The sequence below is a fragment of the Chenopodium album genome, chromosome 14 (assembly GCF_948465745.1).
Source record: "Chenopodium album chromosome 14, dcCheAlbu1.1, whole genome shotgun sequence".
Classification (NCBI taxonomy): Eukaryota; Viridiplantae; Streptophyta; class Magnoliopsida; order Caryophyllales; family Amaranthaceae; genus Chenopodium; species Chenopodium album.
In genome coordinates this window covers 17,335,102-17,355,833 of record NC_137847.1, presented here as the reverse complement: position 1 = coordinate 17,355,833, position 20,732 = coordinate 17,335,102, and the positions used below count along the sequence as shown (strand labels likewise).

General features: G+C 29.6%; 1 protein-coding gene across 1 annotated transcript; it reads right to left on the bottom strand.

Moving 5' to 3' along the window:
• Nucleotides 1–17,148: 17,148 nt before the first annotated feature.
• On the bottom strand, nt 17,149–19,058 carry LOC145579031 (uncharacterized). The gene is made up of 4 exons (XM_081636312.1): nt 18,920–19,058; nt 17,815–18,282; nt 17,652–17,710; nt 17,149–17,552 (listed from the first exon to the last, which is right to left on the bottom strand). Exons 2-4 carry the CDS (start codon nt 18,236–18,238, stop codon nt 17,394–17,396), a joined length of 642 nt encoding a protein of 213 aa, XP_081492438.1. The 5' UTR covers nt 18,239–18,282; nt 18,920–19,058; the 3' UTR covers nt 17,149–17,393.
• Nucleotides 19,059–20,732: the final 1,674 nt, after the last annotated feature.

Sequence of the window (20,732 nt, the reverse complement as noted above, 5' to 3'; positions counted from 1 at the left end):
TTTTCGTTTGAATATTTTCGGTTTCATATTTTCCTTTTCACCATATTTTCGATTTCATCATGTTTTCGTTTGAATATTGTAATTAATGTTGGTATTTTGAAATAATCTATTAATTTTGAAGAATTTTAGGTTTTTACTTCCGTTTTTATGGGGGGTGTTTAAATCCCTATTTTTGTTGAATATTGAAATATAAGATTATTAGCACAGTTGGTAGACCATGGTCTTATGTGATGATACACTAAGTTGAATGATTTTAAAGGCGTAGTTATCAGAATGGGATCAAAACTAAGTGAAACTTTGGTGTACTTCCTACTATCACAACAAATTAGAGTGAAAGGAAAAGCAAACCGAAAAAAAGAGCTACAATCAACCGCCAATTATTAGCATGTCTATATCTTTGATGGTAAAAGTAGTAGTGCACGAACAATGAGGAAACTAATCTTATAAAAAATTAAGAATAATATACTTTTAGAACATAAGTAAAAAAAAATTTAGAATATAGAAAAAAAAAATTTTAGAACATATGCAAAAGAATTTAGAACATATGAATAAATTTTATAATATAGGAAAAAATTTAGAAAATATGCGGAAAGATTTTAGAACATATGAAAAAAATTTAGAACATAGGCTAAAATTTAGAACGTAGAAAATAAATGGTTTAGAACATAGGAAAAAAAAATTAGAACATTGGCAAAAAAAAATTAAAATATAGGAATAAAAGTAACATAGTAAAGAAAATTTTGGAACGTAGAGAAAAAAGTTTAGAACGTTGAGTAAAAAGTTTAGAACGTAGGAAAAAATTAGAACATAGGAAAATAGTGAAAAAATAAAATATTTAGAACATAAGGAACAAAATTTAGAAGATAGACATAAAAAACTTAGAACATAGAAAACAAAAAAAGTTTAGAACATAGGCATAAAAAATTTCAGAACATAAAGTTTAGAACATAGACAGAATTGAAAAAATAATTTTAGAACATAGAAAAAAGTTTAGAACATAGGTAGAAAATTTTAGATTATAGCTAGAAGAATTTAGAACATAACTTAGGCGAAAAAAAAATAATAATAATAATAACATAAATTTTGAACATAGGAAAAGAAAATTTAGAACATATATGTTTACATCATATGAAAAAAAAAAAATAAAAAAAAAAAATAGAACTTGGTTTGCTATATAAGAAAAAAAAAAGTTAGAACATAAGGAAAAAAATTTGAACATAGGCAAAAACATATTTAGAACATAATAATAAAAAAAAAAGTCTTAGAACATAAAGAAAATAATTTAGAACATAAATTATTTTTTTAGAGCATATGTTTAATTGTTAGGTATGCTAAAACCTATTAGCTCAAATGGTAGAGCACTATGCAAATGCATAGGAGATGTAGGTTCAATTCCTACATAAGTTATCTCTAAAAATATCTAAAAAAACAAAAAATAAGAGTAAACCATATTATCTCAAAATAAACCATAATAACTTGAAAGGTAAAAGGTAGATTGAACTAGTACTATGTTTTACAAACTAAAAATTGACCTTTAATGATTTATGATTTTGTATAAGTGGAGTACATATTAGAATCTGCTAATGTGGAAGCTAAGAATTTTGAGGAATTTAAATTATGAGTAATGACATAATCTTGAAAATTGGCTTTTAAATCATTACTTTGAGTAGTATGTATTGTGCTTATTTTCTATCTTTATATGTATTATGTTCTAAAAATTCATTTACACATATGTTCTAAATTTAGGTGTATTATGCTTATGTTCTAAATTTGTTTGTGAAGTTTTTGTTGTAGCACAGTCGGTATAATGAGGGTGGAAATGTGTTGTACATGTGGGTGGTTTAGGTTGTTCTATTTGGATTGTACAAGGATTGTTGTGTGATTGAGGAGTCATAGTTGTGTTGTGTATATATAGGGGCTTGCAAGGGAGTTGGTTAAGTAAGGGTCGAGTGTGTTCATGAGCTATACGTATAATGTAGATGTTGTGGCTATTGATCGAATTGGGTTATTTTGGAATGTGTGTGAGGCTGCAAGAAGTTTGCTCTGATGTGGCTGCAATTTGAGCAGCGAGTGCAGATGCTATATAGGAGGGTTGTAAAGTGTTAAATGGGTGTGTTAAGTGCAAAACAAGTAGCTAGTTGTTGGGGCTGTTTGAGTTGCCTAATTTGTGGAGTTGTGTTGCATACATAAAATAATTGACAGAACAATAAGATATGATACATTGATTTATATCAACCACAAGGAAAAGAACAAGTAAAAGTTAAGAATCAAAATTTAAAATTTAGGGGAAAAAAATTAGAACATAATAAGTAGAACAAATTTAGAACATTGTTTAAATAAATTAGAACATATTGGGAAAAAAAAAAAAGAACATAGGCTTAGATCATAGGGGGGAAAAAAAATTAGAACACATGATATTAAAATAGGAAAAAAAAATTTGGACAAAAATTTAGAACATAGGTAGAAAAACTTTAGAACATAGGAAAAAAATTTAGAACATGAGAAAAAATTTAGAGCATAGGTTTGGAATATAGGGGAAAAATTTTATAACATAGAAATTAAAGTTAGACATAGATTTAGAACATTAGAAGAAAAATTAGAGCATAGGCAGAATATTTTTGAAAAAAAAAATTAAAACATAGAATTTAGAACATAGGCAGAAAATATTTAGAACATATAGGTTTAAAACATAGGCGGTAAAAATTTAGAACAAAATTTAGAACATAGGGGAAAATTTTAAAACACATAGGTTTAGAATAAAGATGGGCACGGGCCGTGCCAACACGCGGGCGGCACGGGCCCGGCACGACTTCGACACGGCGGCCCACTTGTGGGCCATGGGCCATGCCGTGAACACATTGAAAATTGGCACGACACGGCACGGGCACGATTGTCGGCACGCCGGCACGGCCCGCCAGCATGTTATTTTTATAATAAATATATATCGATATTTTTATAATATATATATATATATAAATTAAAAAATCGTGGTGGCCCGCAGCCCGACATGGCATGGCCCACTAGGCACGTGGGCCGTGCCGTGCCGTGGGCTGGGGTGTGCCAAAACTTGGCACGGCACGACACGAGCCCCACCCCGGCACGGCCAGGCACGGCACGATACCCATCTTTAGTTTAGAACATAGTTAAAAAAAAAAATAGAACATAGAATAAAATTTAGAACATATAGGTTTAGAACATAGGAGAAAATTTTAGAACATATAGGTTTAGAACATAGGGGAAAATTTAAGAACATATAGGTTTAGAACATAAGGCAAAAAACATAAGTAGAAGATTTTAGAGCATATGTTTACTTGTGTCCGTATGTTAAAACCTATTAGCTCAAAGGTAGAGCACTATGCAAAATGCATAGAAGATGTAGGTTCGATTCCTACATAGGTTATCTCTAAAAATATCTATCTAACAAAAAATAAGAGGAAACCAAATTATCTTAAAAATAAACCATAATAACTCGATAGGTAAAATATAAATTTAACTATTGCTATATTTTACAAACTAAAAATTGGCTTATGTTTTTTACAAACTAATATAAAATTATATTTTCAGCTTATATTCTAAGTTTTTTCCTAAGTTGTGAATTATTTTTTCAACTTATGTTCTAAATTATTTTTCTTATGTTCTAAATTTTTGTTTGCTTATGTTTTAAATTTTGCTATGAAATGTTCCAAATTTTGCTATGAAATGTTCTAATTTTTTTTCTGTTTATGTTCTAAATTTTTTCTACTTATGTTCTAAAAAATTTTCTATGTTCTAAATTTTCTTTCTAAGTTCTAAATTTTTTTTTCTTATACTCTTTTTTTTTTTTTGACAGATTCTTATACTCTAAATTTTTTCTACCTATGTTCTAAAATTTTCTTTACATATGATCTACTTAATAGTAAGGAAAAAAAAAAAGGAACCAAATTAGCACTAAGTTATACAAGAGAAAAATTAGCTTGAAATGATTAATGACTATGGAAACTTTGTTACAATTTAACTCTACATACTCATACAAACTCTCGCATCCACATTACACGAATGAGCCTACGCGGGATTCGAACCCACATCTTTTGTGTATTTGCACAATGCTCTATCTATTGAGTTAGTAGGCTAATGTATATTAAATTCATTATAAGTAACAAACATAATCGACACATCACAAAAAGAATGGGCCTGGGTGGTTCAGTTTTTCAATTGAGGAATTTAACAGAGTAAACAAACCTGGCAACAACACTAATAAGTAAAGACAAAACAAAACTTCTATTTGAGTACAATTCAAAAGCCTACGAAATCTATATCCCTGCAACAAATTTAGTAGCAAACATATTATTATCATCTTTTCCATGTAAATAAACACTAGAAATTTCTACTTTAATACTACATTTCCTGGAAAGCACAAGTAGAAGCCACCTTAAGTGGCTATAGCGTTTATTGATAGCACTCTTGTTGTTCTTCTCCAACTGTCACAGCCGGTGACATAACCAAATATAATATAAGTTTTTGCACTCAAATATACATGATATAACATGACTAAGAATTTGTAGTATGAGTTATTTGTTATCTCCATACCCCAAATAATGGCCTTTACATGAGCAATATTCGACTTCGGGGTCTCTATAAATTCGATTTAAGCCCCTACCATAATGCTACATTACTACCCACTCCAATCCTAAGCACAAGCTGTATAACTCCTAATCCCATACCCATCTCACCAAGCATACTAGTGTCTAAATTCACCCTTACAGCCTACTTGCTCTGCACCTAAAGGCGTCTTGAAAGTGGGATGAGACCGAGTTTGTCGCGCAAATTAACACAAGTAGACTGTAGCTAATTGATGATTTATAAGCACTCAAAAATCTTCAAAGGCTCTACTAGGCTCCTTAATTATAATCTCACTTATGACACATTAATTGGTAAGAATTAAATTTAGAACATTTGCATCATAGTTTAGAACATATACACAAATATTTAGAACATGATCCAATCACGAAGAGTAGTTCATAACAAAATATGAAAAAGAAGTTTCAGACATTAAGCCATTGATTGCAAGAAGAGATGACTACATAAGATCAAATTTAGGATTTAGAATGAAAATTGATAAACCTGAAATTCAAAATAAACACAATAAAAAAAATGCAGCAAAATCAAAAAATTATCCTCAAAATAAATTGAACACAAACACAATATTCAGAAAATTTGATGATGAAATTAACAAAGTTGAACACAAACTAATAAACTTAAGCCGAAATAATTAAGTCGGATATATTAATCACAAATTGAAAAAATTAGGGGAAAATATCAGGAAAATTGGCAAAAAAAAAATTAAAAAAATCGCAAAACTAAAATCAAAAATAAAAAATGAGCAAAATCGAAAATAAAATACGAACAAATCGAATGAAGTCAAAATTGATGAAAATAAGGGGGAAAAATCAGGAAAAATCGTAAAACAAAATTGTAATAGCTAAAAAAAATATGCAAAAGTCTATGAAAAAAAATCTGGAAAAAACGGCAAAAATCGATTGATTATATAATATCAGGATTTTAAAACAATCGATAAACTTACAATAATTTATCCAAAAGCTAAGAAAATTAGTTGATGAATTTAATGAAATTTGGGTAATTTTGAGCAGGAGAGAGAAGCTGTTAAGGAGAGAGAGAAGGAGGAGTCAGGAGTAGCCTTGTGTTCTACATTAATTTGTTAAAAGTGAATTGTAAACAATCTACAATATTATAAATATGCCATTAATAAAATCAATTTGAGTGGTTAGATCAAAAGGTAATAGAGGGCTCAGATTGGTTCTTATATAAGATTAGATTCTTATATAGAGGATGGTTCTTATATGACCCTTCCTATATATATATGTATATATATATATATATATATATATATATATATATATATATATATATATATATATATATATATATATATATATATATATATATATATATATATATATATATATATATATATATATATATATATATATATATATATATATATATATATATATATATATATTTATATATATATATATAGGGTTATATATAGGGTTATATATAGGGTCTAATTAGAAGTTTCTTAAAATGAGAAGGATGAGAAGGATTTAATGTGCATAATTTTTCTACTAAACATGCATATTTTTTGAATAAAATGTGCAAAAAAAATTTGACCGAAATTCAATGTGCATATTTTTTGTGCATAAATTTTAGTTTTCCCAGAAACTTGAAAGAAAGTAAGGGGTCAAAAATAAATTATGCACATTTAGTGTAAAATTTATGCACATTTAGTTCAAAATATATGCACATTTAACCCTTTTGAGAAAAGCTAGGGGTACACATTGTACCAAACAATATTGTACACCACCAATCAGAATTTGCCAACTCAGCATTGAAGTTAGGGAAACTAAAAAAAGAAGAGGGAAGCAAGGGCGCAAAAATTTCAGGCTCAGCGCCATTGGGAGGAAGATAAGCGAGATTATTTTCATTGGCACCAACAATTAATACATCAATTAATGGATAATATAGAATTAAGTTCCCAATTAAGCGTCGAAATTTCCATCTTCTCTCCCAAAATTTCATTTTTTCCCTAATTCCTTGGCGAAGAACATACCAATTTGAATAAAGGAATGAATTGTGAAGAAATTATTCAAGTGTGGATATCAATTTCATCAATCAGTTACAAATATTCGCAGGTAATCTTGTTTGTTGTGGAATAATTTCGTTTAAATTTTCTAATTTGATGTTTTTGATAATTTAGTGTTTTCATTGTTTAATTTAGAAGAAATTGAATTTGGGTAAAAAATTAGAAATTTTATAACGATTGATTTGAAAGGGAAAATCATTTAGATTAATAGATTACTTTGTATGTTGTTTTGGTTTTGTGTATTTTATAATTGTTTCATGTTAAATGTTATTTAATTGAAGGAGTGTTTCTGGGTTCCATTGTAATGGAAGCCATTGTTAAATGGAATCGAGGTTTATTTGCTGTCAATAATTTTAGAGGATCTATTTTTATACATAGGATCATTTTGTCAATATTAAATTAAAATATTATTTTATAGTATCTTTTTTTAATTTTGTAGAATCTGAAATAAAATACAATAGTGTGTTTGACATTGTGGCAGTGAAATGGAAAGCAAAAACTTGTCCCCTCGTTTGAGCATTGATCTTAATGAAGTGATAAACGATGTGATTAGCTCAATCGGAGATGCAGAATCAAACGATGTAACAGAAGAAGAAGAAGCAATGTCATTCGATCTTAATGAAGAAGCCGAGGTTAATAACATTGGTAATGAAGAGGTTGAGGTTGAGGTTGAGGTTGAGGTTAATAACAATATAAATGAACATGATTCTCATAATTGGTCAAACGGAGAAGAACAAGCCAGTCGTACTCCGGATGTGGGTATGTATTTTGTTAGCGATGGAGAATTTACAAGGTTTTGCCATATGTTTGCCTTTGAGAAAATATTTGTATTTGTATGAATCAGACATAAATCAGTAGCAAATATTTATGTTGATCCTGTAAATACCATTTTGATGCTGTTTAAATTTGGAAAGATGTTGTTTTATGGAATTTGATGCTCAGAAATACGGAAAGGTTTTGGTTTTGTAGTGGGAGTCTCATAATTTCGGATTTAAAGAAATCAGACCTCGAATTGTTTTATTGACGATTGGTAACATTAGTATTTAAAAGTAATAATTTTTACTAGGAAATTACTATTTATGGCTAATAGGTTAATGAAAAATAAAATGCAAACAAAAATAATAATAATTGGTATATTGAATTTAAATCAATCATGACTCGAATTTTGTTTAATTGATAATTAGTATCATTGATATTTAAAAGTCTAATTTAGACTGGGATACATTAGTATTTTATGGCTATTATGTGAATGAAATCTAAAAATAAAACCAAAAAAAAAAAATGGTGTAGTTTGGATTTGAACACGGATCACTTATGCATAATAGGAAAGCATTCGCCAACTACACCAAGGGGTATTAGCATGTATGTTATTGTATTATTTATTTATTTGTACTATTTATATTTATGTCAAATATATTGGATGATTCTATTAAAGACAATATGATTTCTTAAATGTTAATAGGACGCTTATCAATATATTATGATGATTACTGTTGCATATAAATGTTCTTAGGGTTAGGTTAAGGGTTTAGGATTAAAATTTTATTGGACTATAAATGTTAGGATAATAGTATTGTATATTATTGTTTGGTTTAATAATGTGTTTCACCAAGAATATGTATTAATAATATGTATTAGCAAGAAGTTTTGTACAATACTTGTTATGTTATGTGCATCACTTTCTAAATGAATTAGTTTATAGAAGTATCAGTTGCTTTTATAGATTGTAATGATTTCTTCCGTTGGATATGCTAATTCTAGTCTATTTCTTCTATTGTTAAAATTTCAAAAAAAAAAAATGGTGTGTTATTCGTTTAGTAATTTATAATTGTACGTTTTATATATTACCATAGAGTTCAAGTTGTAAGTTTTTTTTAATAATATGCATTAATAGAGAGGTAAATTGTAAGTATTCATCATATAAATTTTATGTTATCCATTACTAAATTATGTACTGTCACAGAGTTCGAGCAAATATAGTTGTTAATTTCGATTTTTTTAAAAGATATATGATTCGTTCATTACTTTTGTTAGTTATGATTTTATAAAACCAAAAATAATTACTTAACATTAAAAATTTTACTTAAAATAAAAAGAGGGAAGATTTTCGCTAAAATCCCATACAATGAACATTTAATGCCTTAATGGTGGTAAAATTTCATGTGGCACTAACATTTAGCTTTGGAAATTGTAATTAGGAAAGAAAAGGTAATCTCCTTTTTCACCATTAGCGCATACCTAAAGTTTCGTCATCTCCTTCAATATAATAAAATTTGATAAATTCATTCGTCTACATATACTAAGAATATTCAGTGAATACTTTTATTAGTAACTTGATACCAAGAAATATAATTCAAAAACATGTTTATGGCACCACTTGACTCAGCATCTTGTTTCATTCAATGTCGACTACGTGCAATAAAAATATAAATAAAATGAATGTATTGAATATTTGATCTCATGACCATTATATTTTATAAGACTAAACAATGCAATATTTATTGTTATTTTTTAAACTAATATACTTGACTAGTATAAACATTTAATAATTCTTATTATAAATAATATTAAAATAAATCACGGGGGATTAAAAATAAACTAGGAATAGCTGAAAAAAAAATTAGAAATTATACCAATGAAATTAATTAGGGCTATGTTGTCATAAAAATATTTAGATAATAAAATACAAAGTCTATTTACGCGCACTTTATTGTAAAGGAAGAAACAAAAGTTAAAATGGTAAGAGATATTAACATGAATTCATAATTATAAATATTCCGCATATAGGTCAAGAAAAGGTAAAAGTATAACATTTAGTGAAGGGCTAAAAAGAATTGAAAAATGATGCTACTAAAATAAGAATTTCATTTTCAAATTATAGCCTAGAATATATACGAGAAATTGAAATATGATTTGTTATTAATAAAAGTGTTAGGATCCTGAATTCATTTTTCAATCTTAAATATATTAATCAAAGTGAGATATTTTAATAGGTGGTCAAATTTAAAACTATTTCAATTGCACACCGTCATTCACTAAGGGCTTGTTCTCTTCACCTTATAAAAATAAGTTTTAGGTCTAATAAGTTCAGATCAGTTCAGATAGTTATAATAAGGTCCAATAAGTTAAATAAGGTCTAATAAGTTACATTAAGTTAAATAAGGTCTAATAAAAGGGGTGTTCATTCGGTTTTTTGTTTGAATTTAGCCCAAATCCAATCCGATCCGAAATAAATTTCGATTTTCAATTATCAAATCCAATCCGATCTACATTCCTCACCAAATCCAATCCGATCCAAACTGATTTAAAATTCGATTATTTGGACCCGATACGAGAGTGCGAATTAAAATACATTGCAAATATTTTGGGCCTAATTCGATAATAAAAATTAAAATACAATAATAAAAAAAATTAATTCTTAAAAGTATAGCTGTACACGATTAATAGAAGTATTGAAAATATAGGTAGGTTACATGATAAATATTAATAATTATAATCATAGTTTAACATGATTATATTAACAATACTTATTTATAAACTAACGATTTCATATTTAATTTATTTCGGTTTTTTGGATTCAAACCAGGTCAATCCAATCCGATTCGAACTTTTGAATTTTCAAAAAAAATTCAATCCGATCCGGTTCGAGTTAAAGTTCGGATCCGATCCGAATTAATAATTCAGTGATTAAATTTCGATTTTAATTCGAATGATGGATATATACCCGTACTAATAAGGTCCAATAAGATATAATAAGTTCAAATAAGTTCAGTAAGGTCTGATAAGTTCAATAAGGTATAATAAGTTTGATAAGGTCTTACAAGGTTCAATAAGGTATAATAACTTCTAATAAGTTCAATAAGGTATAATAAGTTCCAATAAGTTTCATGACATTGAAATACGGTGTAAGTTTTGATTTTACAAATACAAATATGATTCCTTTAAAATTGATAATAAATATTTTTGTGTTTTTAAATACAAAAATGATACTTCAAATGAAAATTTAAAAAAAAAAAAAAAAAAAAATCAAAACGTGTTTCTTTATACCTCGACAAGATTCGAACATAGGACGACTATCCATAGTCATTAAGGGGTTTGTAATAAACTAGATTAAGGGGTATCAACACATACATTAGATGAAAACAAATTACGGAGTAATTTTTATAATGTATCCATTGGACTAAATTTCCTGGCTTATTATTTTATTCTATTTTCCAGAAAAAATTTATGCCCAAAAATAATTTATTGGACACATTATACAAATAATTTACATGCAAAACATTTAAAATGAAAAGGGTTATTTGATTTTTTTTTTTCACTTTGAAATATGGTGTATGTTTTGACTTTATATTTACAAATGTGATTCCTTTTAAATTGATAACAATTAATTATGAATTTTTAAATACAAAAATGATACTTAAAATGAAAATTTATAAAAATTAAAAAAGCAAAACGTGTTTCTTTTGTACCTCCACAAGATTCGAACACAAGATGACTATTCATAATCACTCAATGAGTTTGTTTATTAGACCATTGGAAAATATATTTTTTTCATTGAGAAAAAAAAAATATTATTAAAGATTAGTTATAGGTACTTTTTTATTAAATATAAAAGAGTTTCACATCTAAAAGTATATCTTTGTTCCCTTCAAAGAAATTAAAAAAAAACTATATGTTTTTGTTATTTTGATATTTTAAAATAAAATATGATTTCATAAAATTGAAAAAAAAAAATAAAAAAAACTTATGTACCTCAAGCCACCTATAGACATTACACACAAATCTTGTATTCTAGACCATTGGACTAAGGGGTATCAGCACGTTGATTAGGTGAAAAGAAATTTATTTATTAAAATGTGTTTATGACATTTTCGGCGAAACTTTGGTGTCTCCAATTACAATTCTGACAAAATTTGATGTCCATTACAATTCCGGCAAAATTTTGTGTGTCTAATTATAATTCCGGTAGCAACATTAAACCAATTCCCAAATATACATTCTACGAAAATTTTACTACATTAATGTATCAACCAAATTTGTTTTCATATAATTCTATTCTTCAAAAATATTAACATTAAAATTCATCTTGATATTTATAACCGGCGAAAAAGGCCTGTAAACACGCCGGCGAAAACGGCCAACGGCCGGTAAACAAGTCGAAGGAAAAAAATCACCGATTGGAGCAAATGATTGCATGAAGAAACTAAAAATTCCAGATTTCTTGAATGTTCTTCATTCATTATTGCTATCTATGGAGAGGGGAAAAAATTGGAGAGAGAAAAAAATTTGGAGAGAGAAAAAAATGAGGAAAAAAAATTAGATGCAATTTTTTTTTAGGATTATATACTAAATTAAATTAGGTAGTTAAATGGTTAAGATAAATTTGAAATTCAAAATTTAAAATTTCAAAAATAAGGTTTGAAATTCAAATGAAAATAAGGATGGCCCACACATAAAAAAGATTCACATTCCACCAATGGGAGACTTATGTACAATATTCTTTGGTACACCATGTGTACCCCTCCTCCCCCTCCCCCCCAACCCTTCTCATTCTTCTCATTGAATCCCAACCCAAAATATATATATATATATATATATATATAAAGGACAAGACTACATATAAATTTCTCTTGCAATTTTATACTTATTTATAGATATAGTGTCAGCCTTACAAAAAAAAATTGGACATGCCACTTATGATCCAAAAAAAGAACCTCAACATGTGATTTTTGCATAGGTGAAGAGAAATTGTTTGAGATTGCATCAACAACATCAATTAGTAAAATTGTCAGTTACTGACCCAAACCGTTAAACTCGACTGTTTCGAACCGATTCGAAAAGGAACTGAACTGTTTAAAACCCGTTTTTTGGAAACCGAAAACTAACCCGACCTAATTTTTTCCAACCCGAAACTGAACTGAACCGAATTTGTGCGAACCGTTACTAACCCAACCCGTTATCAAGCCAAACTGTTACAACCCGAAACTGAAAGCAACCCAAACCGATTACGTCTAAACCCGATAGTAACCTGACCCATTTTAAACCGAAAACCGTTAAACCCCGGCAAAAATCCGATAAATCTAAATCGTTCTAACCCGTAAACCGTTGTGACCGAACCGTTTACGACCCGTAACCCGTTGAGACCAAAGTGTTTAAAATCCGTAACCCGTTATGACTGAGTGATTTACAACCTATAACCCAATATGTTTATGATCTAATCCGTTTCAACCCACTACTCGATAAACCCAACTTTTATGACTTGACTTGATTATAACATGACCTATTCCTACCCGTTATTTGACTAACTCGACTCGATAATCATTCGACTCAATTTTAACCCGATATGATTTGAACTGAAACCCACTTCAAATTGGGTGAACTCATTTTCAAACCAACCAAGTTCAATCTAAATCGATTATAACCTAAAACGATAATGATTGAACCCGATTTCACCCGATCTGTTTTGAACCAAAACGCATTTTCGAACCGACCCAGTTTAACCCAAACTGATTATGACCCGAACCAATTACGACCCGTCCTGATTAAGACCCGAACTGTTTTTAACCGAAACCCACTTTAAACAGGCTAAACCCGTTTTTAAACCGACCCAGTTCAATCCAAATTGATTATGACCCGAATCGACTAGAACCCGACCCGATAAAGACCCGATCCAAATAGAAACTGCAATTAAAAAAACCAACCGAACTGACCCGATAATTTTCAAAACCGACCCAAACCGACCCGCTAATTATTTCAACCCGTTATTAACCGACCCGTTATAATCCGAAACTGATAAACCCAACCCAAACCTGAACTGTTTACCCGAATTGACACCCCTATCAATTAGTAATTATGCAATAGATAAAGATATCGGATGATCTCATTTTTCTGTTACTTTCTTTTTACGTTTTAAACAAAGATAGGTGTGTGTGTATAGTAATTATGCTTGAAACCTATTGTAATACCTCTAAGGTAGTGTTTGGAAACCTTGATTTCATTTGAAATGAAAGAATTCAATTCTTGAATTTGAATTCTGGAAATGCAATTCCAAAAATCAAGTTTGGGAAATTCCAAAATTTGTATTCTAACATTTCAATTTCACCAAGTGTTTGGGAAAATCTGCAATTAAAATTTAAGAATTAAAAACATTCAATAAATTTTAGTACTCCATAAGTTAGGCTAAATATGAAATCATACATACTCCTTATCAATTTCTTCGATCCCTTTATTCTTGTTATTTTTTTTTTACACCAATTTGATTTCTCTCTCCTCAAATTGCTTTGCTTCGTCTTCTTCATCGTGTTCGTCGGAGCCGACATCGTTAATCTTGATATTGTTTCAATGTAATTAAAAGATGTGTTATTATACTTGATAGAGTTTGAACAATTAGCTTCAAGCTTTAATGGAGGATAGAAAACTATACTAAGCATTATCATTCAAGAGAAGAATAATGGCAGTCGAATGATATGTACATGAAGGCAAAAAAAAAAAAAAAAAAAGAAAAATCAAGCATAATAATTCGAGCTTCCATGCTGAGAAGAGAATGAAAGAGAGGAGGAGAAACAAAGCAGCAGCAATAAACATAAAAGCTTTCCAAAAATTTGAAATGACAGCTTTTGTTATTGGATTTCAAATTCATTAAAATGGACATATTTGTTTAAAGGGTTGGCTTTGTGTGAAATCCAATTCCAAGTTCTAAATGTTTCCAAACAAGTTGATTGGGACAAATCCAGAATTTCAAATGAAATCCTGGTTCCCAAACAAACCATGGGAGTAAATTTTAATCCATGTGCATGAAATGTCACATTATCAATACAATTTACATAAGATTAATAAAGAATTTCAGATATTAAAGCTTAAAACTACTTGACACTTAATTTTCATATATAACTATTATTAAAGCATAGACCAAAAACTCAATATAAGTAGGAAAGCCTTATACTTCAAAAATGAGCAACAAAACATAAAATGAACAAGTTTTATCCAAACAATAGCTATTATACTCACCAAGAAAATATAAAGTGAGCAAATAAGAAAACACATACATTTCATTTTCAAAGGTACAACCATGGAATCTTTATCATTGATAGAATCCGTAGCATTAGTAGAATCCATAGCACTAAACAATTCTCAAAAAAAAAAAAAAAAAAAAACGAAAAAATTTAAGCTAACTAAAAAAAAGGAAAATCAAACTAATATCAAGTTAATAATTAGGCAAATAAAACTAAAAGCAAACTAAATCAAACTAAAATCAAGTTAATAATTACTAAAATCAAGGATAAATGACTCAGAAATGATATACAAAGAATGCAATTGAATGTGAGGTAAGAATGATTGAAAAAAACAAAAGTATAAACGATGTACTCACCTTAATGAAGAATTGATGAAGTTTGAATTGATGAAGAATCAGAGTAAATAGCAGAGAGAAAGAGAGCAGAGAACAGAGAAATTAAAGGAGGAGAGAGAAAATAACGCGTCAAAATGAAGGACGAGAGAGAAAACGCTGGAATTTTGTTTTTGAAATTATGTTTGACTGAGATAAATGGTAGCCGTTGGATGCAATTGATCCAACAGTTGTAATATGTCCTCACATACACTAGGTTCTCACATGATCCCATATTCCCATATATATGTATATATATGTATGAAATTGCTAGAATGAGAAATGAGAAATGAGAAATGAGAAAACCACTAATTCCTTAACACGTCATGTCTGTTTGAAATTCAAATTCCCTCATCTTTTTATTCTTAACTTTCTCATATTTTTATATTCCTAACAACTCAAACATGTGTTGAAAGTTTATGTAAAATTCACAATATAGCTTCTTCAATGTAAATGTACTAATCTTCCATCAAAGACTTCATATAATGCACATCAAGTGGCTTTGATGGGAAACTCCAACATCCTCATCGTCACCCATTTTTAATCCTTATAAGCAGTTGATAACACGTCAACTTTTCAGCTGAAAACCGTAAAGATGGGAAAACAGAAACAGAGTTGTGAAACCAAGCAGAGCAGGGGTGAGCAAAGCAGATCAGATTAAATTTCAGCAAAGCAGAGGAGATTTCAGGATAGCGGAGCAGAGTAGAGCACAGCAGATTTCGACATTGTTATTAATACCATTATTAATGTTATTATTATTAATGTTGTTATTATTATTATTATTATTATTATTATTAATCTTTAATTATTATTATTATTATTATTATTATTATTATTATTATTATATCTCAAAAACATACAAAGTTATACAACCTATAGAAAATTAGTGGGAAGCCGAGATACAATCTGGGGCCCCACTCCTCTAACTATAGAAAAGCCGATCCTAGTAAAAAAATATGAGCTGCAGCACGCGCCCCAATATCCTGAGTTTTCGAGAACTTCTGGATATTATTATTATTATTATTATTATTATTATTATTATTATTATTATTATTATTATTATTATTATTATTATTATTATTACTACTACTACTACTACTACTACTACTACTACTACTACTACTACTACTACTACTCTCATCATCATCATCATCATCATTATTATTATAATTATTATTAAGTGCATATACCAGTGATTTAGGTGAGTGAAAACATTAACATATGTGTACCATATTTAATATATGTTAATAGTAGAAAGATAAAAGACAACGGTTTAACATCTTCAAATTATTACAACCGCATATCAAAATAGGAATATAATTAGATTAGAGTTTAACATCATGGTGAATTAACCATCCACTTCCATATGATAGTCATTTTCATCATCTTCATTGTCACTTTGATCTTCGTTGTTACTACCTTTATTGTCACTTTTGAGTAAATAGGGTTGTTGCGAAGAACATATTTTAAAGCACATAATTTTTTGCAGCTTTTTAATTCTTTTTAAATCATTGGTAATAATTTTTAAATAAAATTATGTATTTAGTATTATTATTAAATATTAAGTATTGCTTTTCAAAAAAAAAATATTAAGTATTATTTATTTTTTTGAAAGAATTGTTATAATTATTAAAAATTATTAATTAATAATATTATTAAATATTAATTCTTAATACCTTTGAATTATTTATTATTATTATTGATAATTATTATTATTATTAATTATTATTATGAATAATAAATATTAATTAATATTAATATTAATAATTATTATTTATAAATATTATAATTATTATTAATATTAATAATTATTATAATAATTTTTAATATTATTAATTATTATAATTATTTAAAATAATAAATTATTATCAACAATACAATATTAGTTATTATTATTCAATATTAATTATAATTATTATTGTTATTATTAATTATTATTTGAAAATAGAGCAGAGCAGAGTGGAGCAGATTTTTTTTTAGCAGAGCAGAGCAGAGCAAATTTGATCTGAGCAGAGCAGAGCAGGGCTCAGCAAAACATAGCAGAGCAGGGCTCAGCAAAGCATAGCAGAGCAGCTCTAAAAGACGGGGCCTTAATGTGCCGACATACATTGTTAGAAACGCACAAGTGATGCATAATTGTGCATTGAGGATACAACAGACTAGTAAAACAAAGAGCTCTGAAACTAATATTTATACTCCAATTTTGATATTGCATCAAGGAGATAACACAAGAAAGTATTGATCTCCCTCTAGCAACAAAAGAAAGCAGCAATCTATGTTATTCTACAATCATGGAACTGTACTAGCCTACTAATAAAGCCAAGATGTCACAATGAAATGAATGTTACTCTGTAATTACTAGGGTTTTCATGGTGACTCCTTCAGCTTCAAGGGTGAAAAGTCCAAATTAGTAAAATCCATACTCCAATCAGGGGACCTTGGAGACTTTGGTGCTGAAGGACTTGCAAAAGCGCAGATATCCCAAGTTTCGAATTCCATCTCTTCGATCTCCATTGGAATTTCAAGCTGAAACATAAAAGCATGTGTATGATGAGCAAAACAGATAGAGAAGTGGTGCTGGGGAAAGAATATAAGAGAACCAAGTTACATAATTATCAGACAAACCTCCATATTCGGGGCCTTAGACAGTTCAGGGTGCTGAGGAGTTGCAACAGATACAGAATCTGAATTTAAAAACCATGTACTTGGTACAATTTATCACATCAACACAACCAAATAAATAGAAAGTATATAATCCAGCAAGATTTTCTTCCAGCTCAGGTGTTACCTCTTTTAAGGGCAACAGTTTCCAGGAAATAATCCAAGCTCATAAATTGTCGATTTGGCTTGATGCACTCATTATGGTTATGCAGAAAACCTTCTGCTAAAGCAAAACTTTGGACTTGCTCTTTCTTGACAGCAGCTGAAACAGTATGACTGTAATTATTTTTAGCCGATTTTTCTTGAGCAGTCGGCTTCTTAGAGTTTGTTAGATCACCAAGAGCTTTCCTGCCAACCTTATTAGGCTGCACCGCCTTCTCTGGAGCCTTGAAACCACTGATATTCTTCACTAACGACTTATCTTTTGCAAGCGGCTTTCTAGAGTTGGTCACATCAGTAAGAGGTTTCCTGGCCACTTGAGGCTGCTGAATCTTCTCATGAGCTCTAAACGCATTTTCATCTATTTTAATGATAGGTTCAAACGACGTCATTGATGCTAAGTAATGGAAAGATTTAGTACACTTCTGTTTCAGAACTGCAAGGAAATCAACCAGTGATACAACGAGATTACACACATGGAACTTAACTTGCAAGAAGCATCCTAAAATTGTTTGTGTTTCCGGGTAGTCAATTCGACAAAACAACCAAAGAAAGACAGCACCATAAAAATACGGATTCGAATACGGGCTGTAATTTCTTGAACAATCCCAATTCCCAAAATACGAATTCGAGTACACTACTAATGAAGACCAAAATTCCACAAAAGAAATGATCATAATTAAGGAAATTGTAAAGCCAGAAATCCTCTGAAATCATCAGGAATAGGTCCATTTTCATTGTTCCGTTCTAACATTAAAGGGTTATAAACAAAATTCTACAACAAATTAGCAACCAAATTTGACTCATTTATCAAAATTAGTCTTGAAAAACCGCATAAAAATTCAAAATTCTTCTAGCTTAATAACATCAAATTAAAATTCTTCTAGCTTAAGAACATCAAATTGAAAATTTCTACAATAGCTACACAATCGTTCGTTATAATCTAGAGTAATTGTAACGAATAGTTCATTAGTCCCCACCTTAGAAGAACCCTAAATCGATTGTACTGACAATTAAATCAACAAAACCCTAGATTGTGAAATTGAAATTCGATGCTTTAGGAAAAATCTTACCTCAGAATCTGTTTCTATGGAGAGAAAAAACTCAGTACCACTTCAAATCTTCAATGGAGAATTTAGAGTACGCTTAAATGGAGGAGACAGATGAAGAGAGAGAAACGGCTGATTTGGTGTTTAATTTTCCGAAATTCTTTTCTTTTTTCCAACGGCTAAATTGCTTTTAAATTTTCCTCAATTCTTTTCTTTTTCCTTATTTTTCAAAATTTACTAACTTTTTTTTTAAAGGGAATATTAATTCATTAAAAAGAAATCATACGACATCTTCCCTAAAAAATAAATAAATAAAATTATACGACATCTACAAATGATCAGAAACGGTAAATACAATAAAAATTGAATCATATAACAAATCTAATTCTGTAGAACTATGATCGCGAATGAGAATTGACATTGATGAATACCCTCGTCTCTTGAATCACTGTCCTCCGTAGCCTTCTTCTACAAAGGGGCCCTGCGATTTTTGATAGTTTTTAATTGAACAAACCTGATTCAATTAATTATAATCGTTGATCTAACAACTGATTCAATGTCGAACGAACCACCACCAAAAAATTAGAACTTCCGATGACAAAAGAGAAATCATCAACACCAATCAAGACCAGCATAAGGATGGGATCTATTATTATAAGCAATTAAAAAGGGATTTTGGGGCTTGCCATTGGTCAAGGAATCAGTAGTAGCCCCTACCAATAATTACAATGGTGATAAAGGAGAGAAGGATGATGGAGGAAAAAGGGAGAAATGAGAAGATCGAAGGAAAACCCTAAAAAAAACCATAGTAAAAACTAGGAAAAACACCATCCCAAGGAGAAACCTAGAGGGAAAACCCTAGCAAAAAACTAGAATTTATGAGTGGATTTATAGCATTTCCAACGACTAACTTGGTTTTCCTCAAATCTCAATAAAAAAATTATAGAGGTGATCGATGGGCGGGCCGGGCCGGGCCACGTTTTTGGGCCAGAATATATGTACCCAAACCTGCCCAAATTAGCCGGGCCATGCGAGCTTTTCGAGTCAATTTTGGGCCGGGCCAATAAAATTAACTAAAATTGCACAAAATTAATTTTCTAAGCCCGTCCAAATTTTTTTACAAAACGGGTCGGGCCCTACCCGATTTAGAGTTGGAAAATTGCCCAAAACCCACCCAAAATCGGACCGAGTCTGGCCGGTATCAACTTGATCAAGTCTAATTGAATATAATAATTTTCTTCTCCTTTTTAAGTATTCCTTCATCCTTTGACTTTCCTCATTATCCATTTACAAGTTGTCTTAAAAAAAAAAACATTATCCATTTACTAACTTTAACTTTTTAAGTGATACCTTAAAAAAAATATATAGTGATATAAAAATAAATTTTTAATATGTCGACTAACATTGTTTGAAACGCTAAATTAGTGTGACGTATGATTGTGCTTTGAGGTTACAACAGACAAATAAAATAAAGAACTTTGAAACTAATATTAATACTCCAATTTTGAATATTGGATCAATACAACAAAAGGATCTCGATTTTAGCAATGATCTTGTTTTAAAGAGAGTGTCCAAAACTATTGAGCTCATGGATGCAGATGCTAAGATTGGTGATCACCAATGTGAGTTGTTGCTTCTCTGTGCTTGTACTGAAGTTTCCAAACTCTACTTTGCTATGAGCACATGCCTCCCTCGGGTTTCTGAATCCAATCAACACACTTTCGACAGAGCGCTTTGCTTTTCCTTGGAGCGTATTGTTACCGCTTCTAGACGAGGGTTCAGTGACTGGTAGTGGAGGCTAGCCATATAACCTTTTTCGTTTGGGGGCATCGGTGTT

What these genes read in the sequence shown, in the direction of transcription:
- LOC145579031 (XM_081636312.1), bottom strand. Translation starts at nt 18,238, where the DNA reads ATGACGTCGTTTGAACCTATCATTAAAATAGATGAAAATGCGTTTAGA. An exon ending in AACTGTTGCCCTTAAAAGAG is followed by an intron (nt 17,711 to 17,814) that starts GTAACACCTGAG and finishes TTTTAAATTCAG; the next exon opens with ATTCTGTATCTGTTGCAACT. An exon ending in CTAAGGCCCCGAATATGGAG is followed by an intron (nt 17,553 to 17,651) that starts GTTTGTCTGATA and finishes TTTATGTTTCAG; the next exon opens with CTTGAAATTCCAATGGAGAT.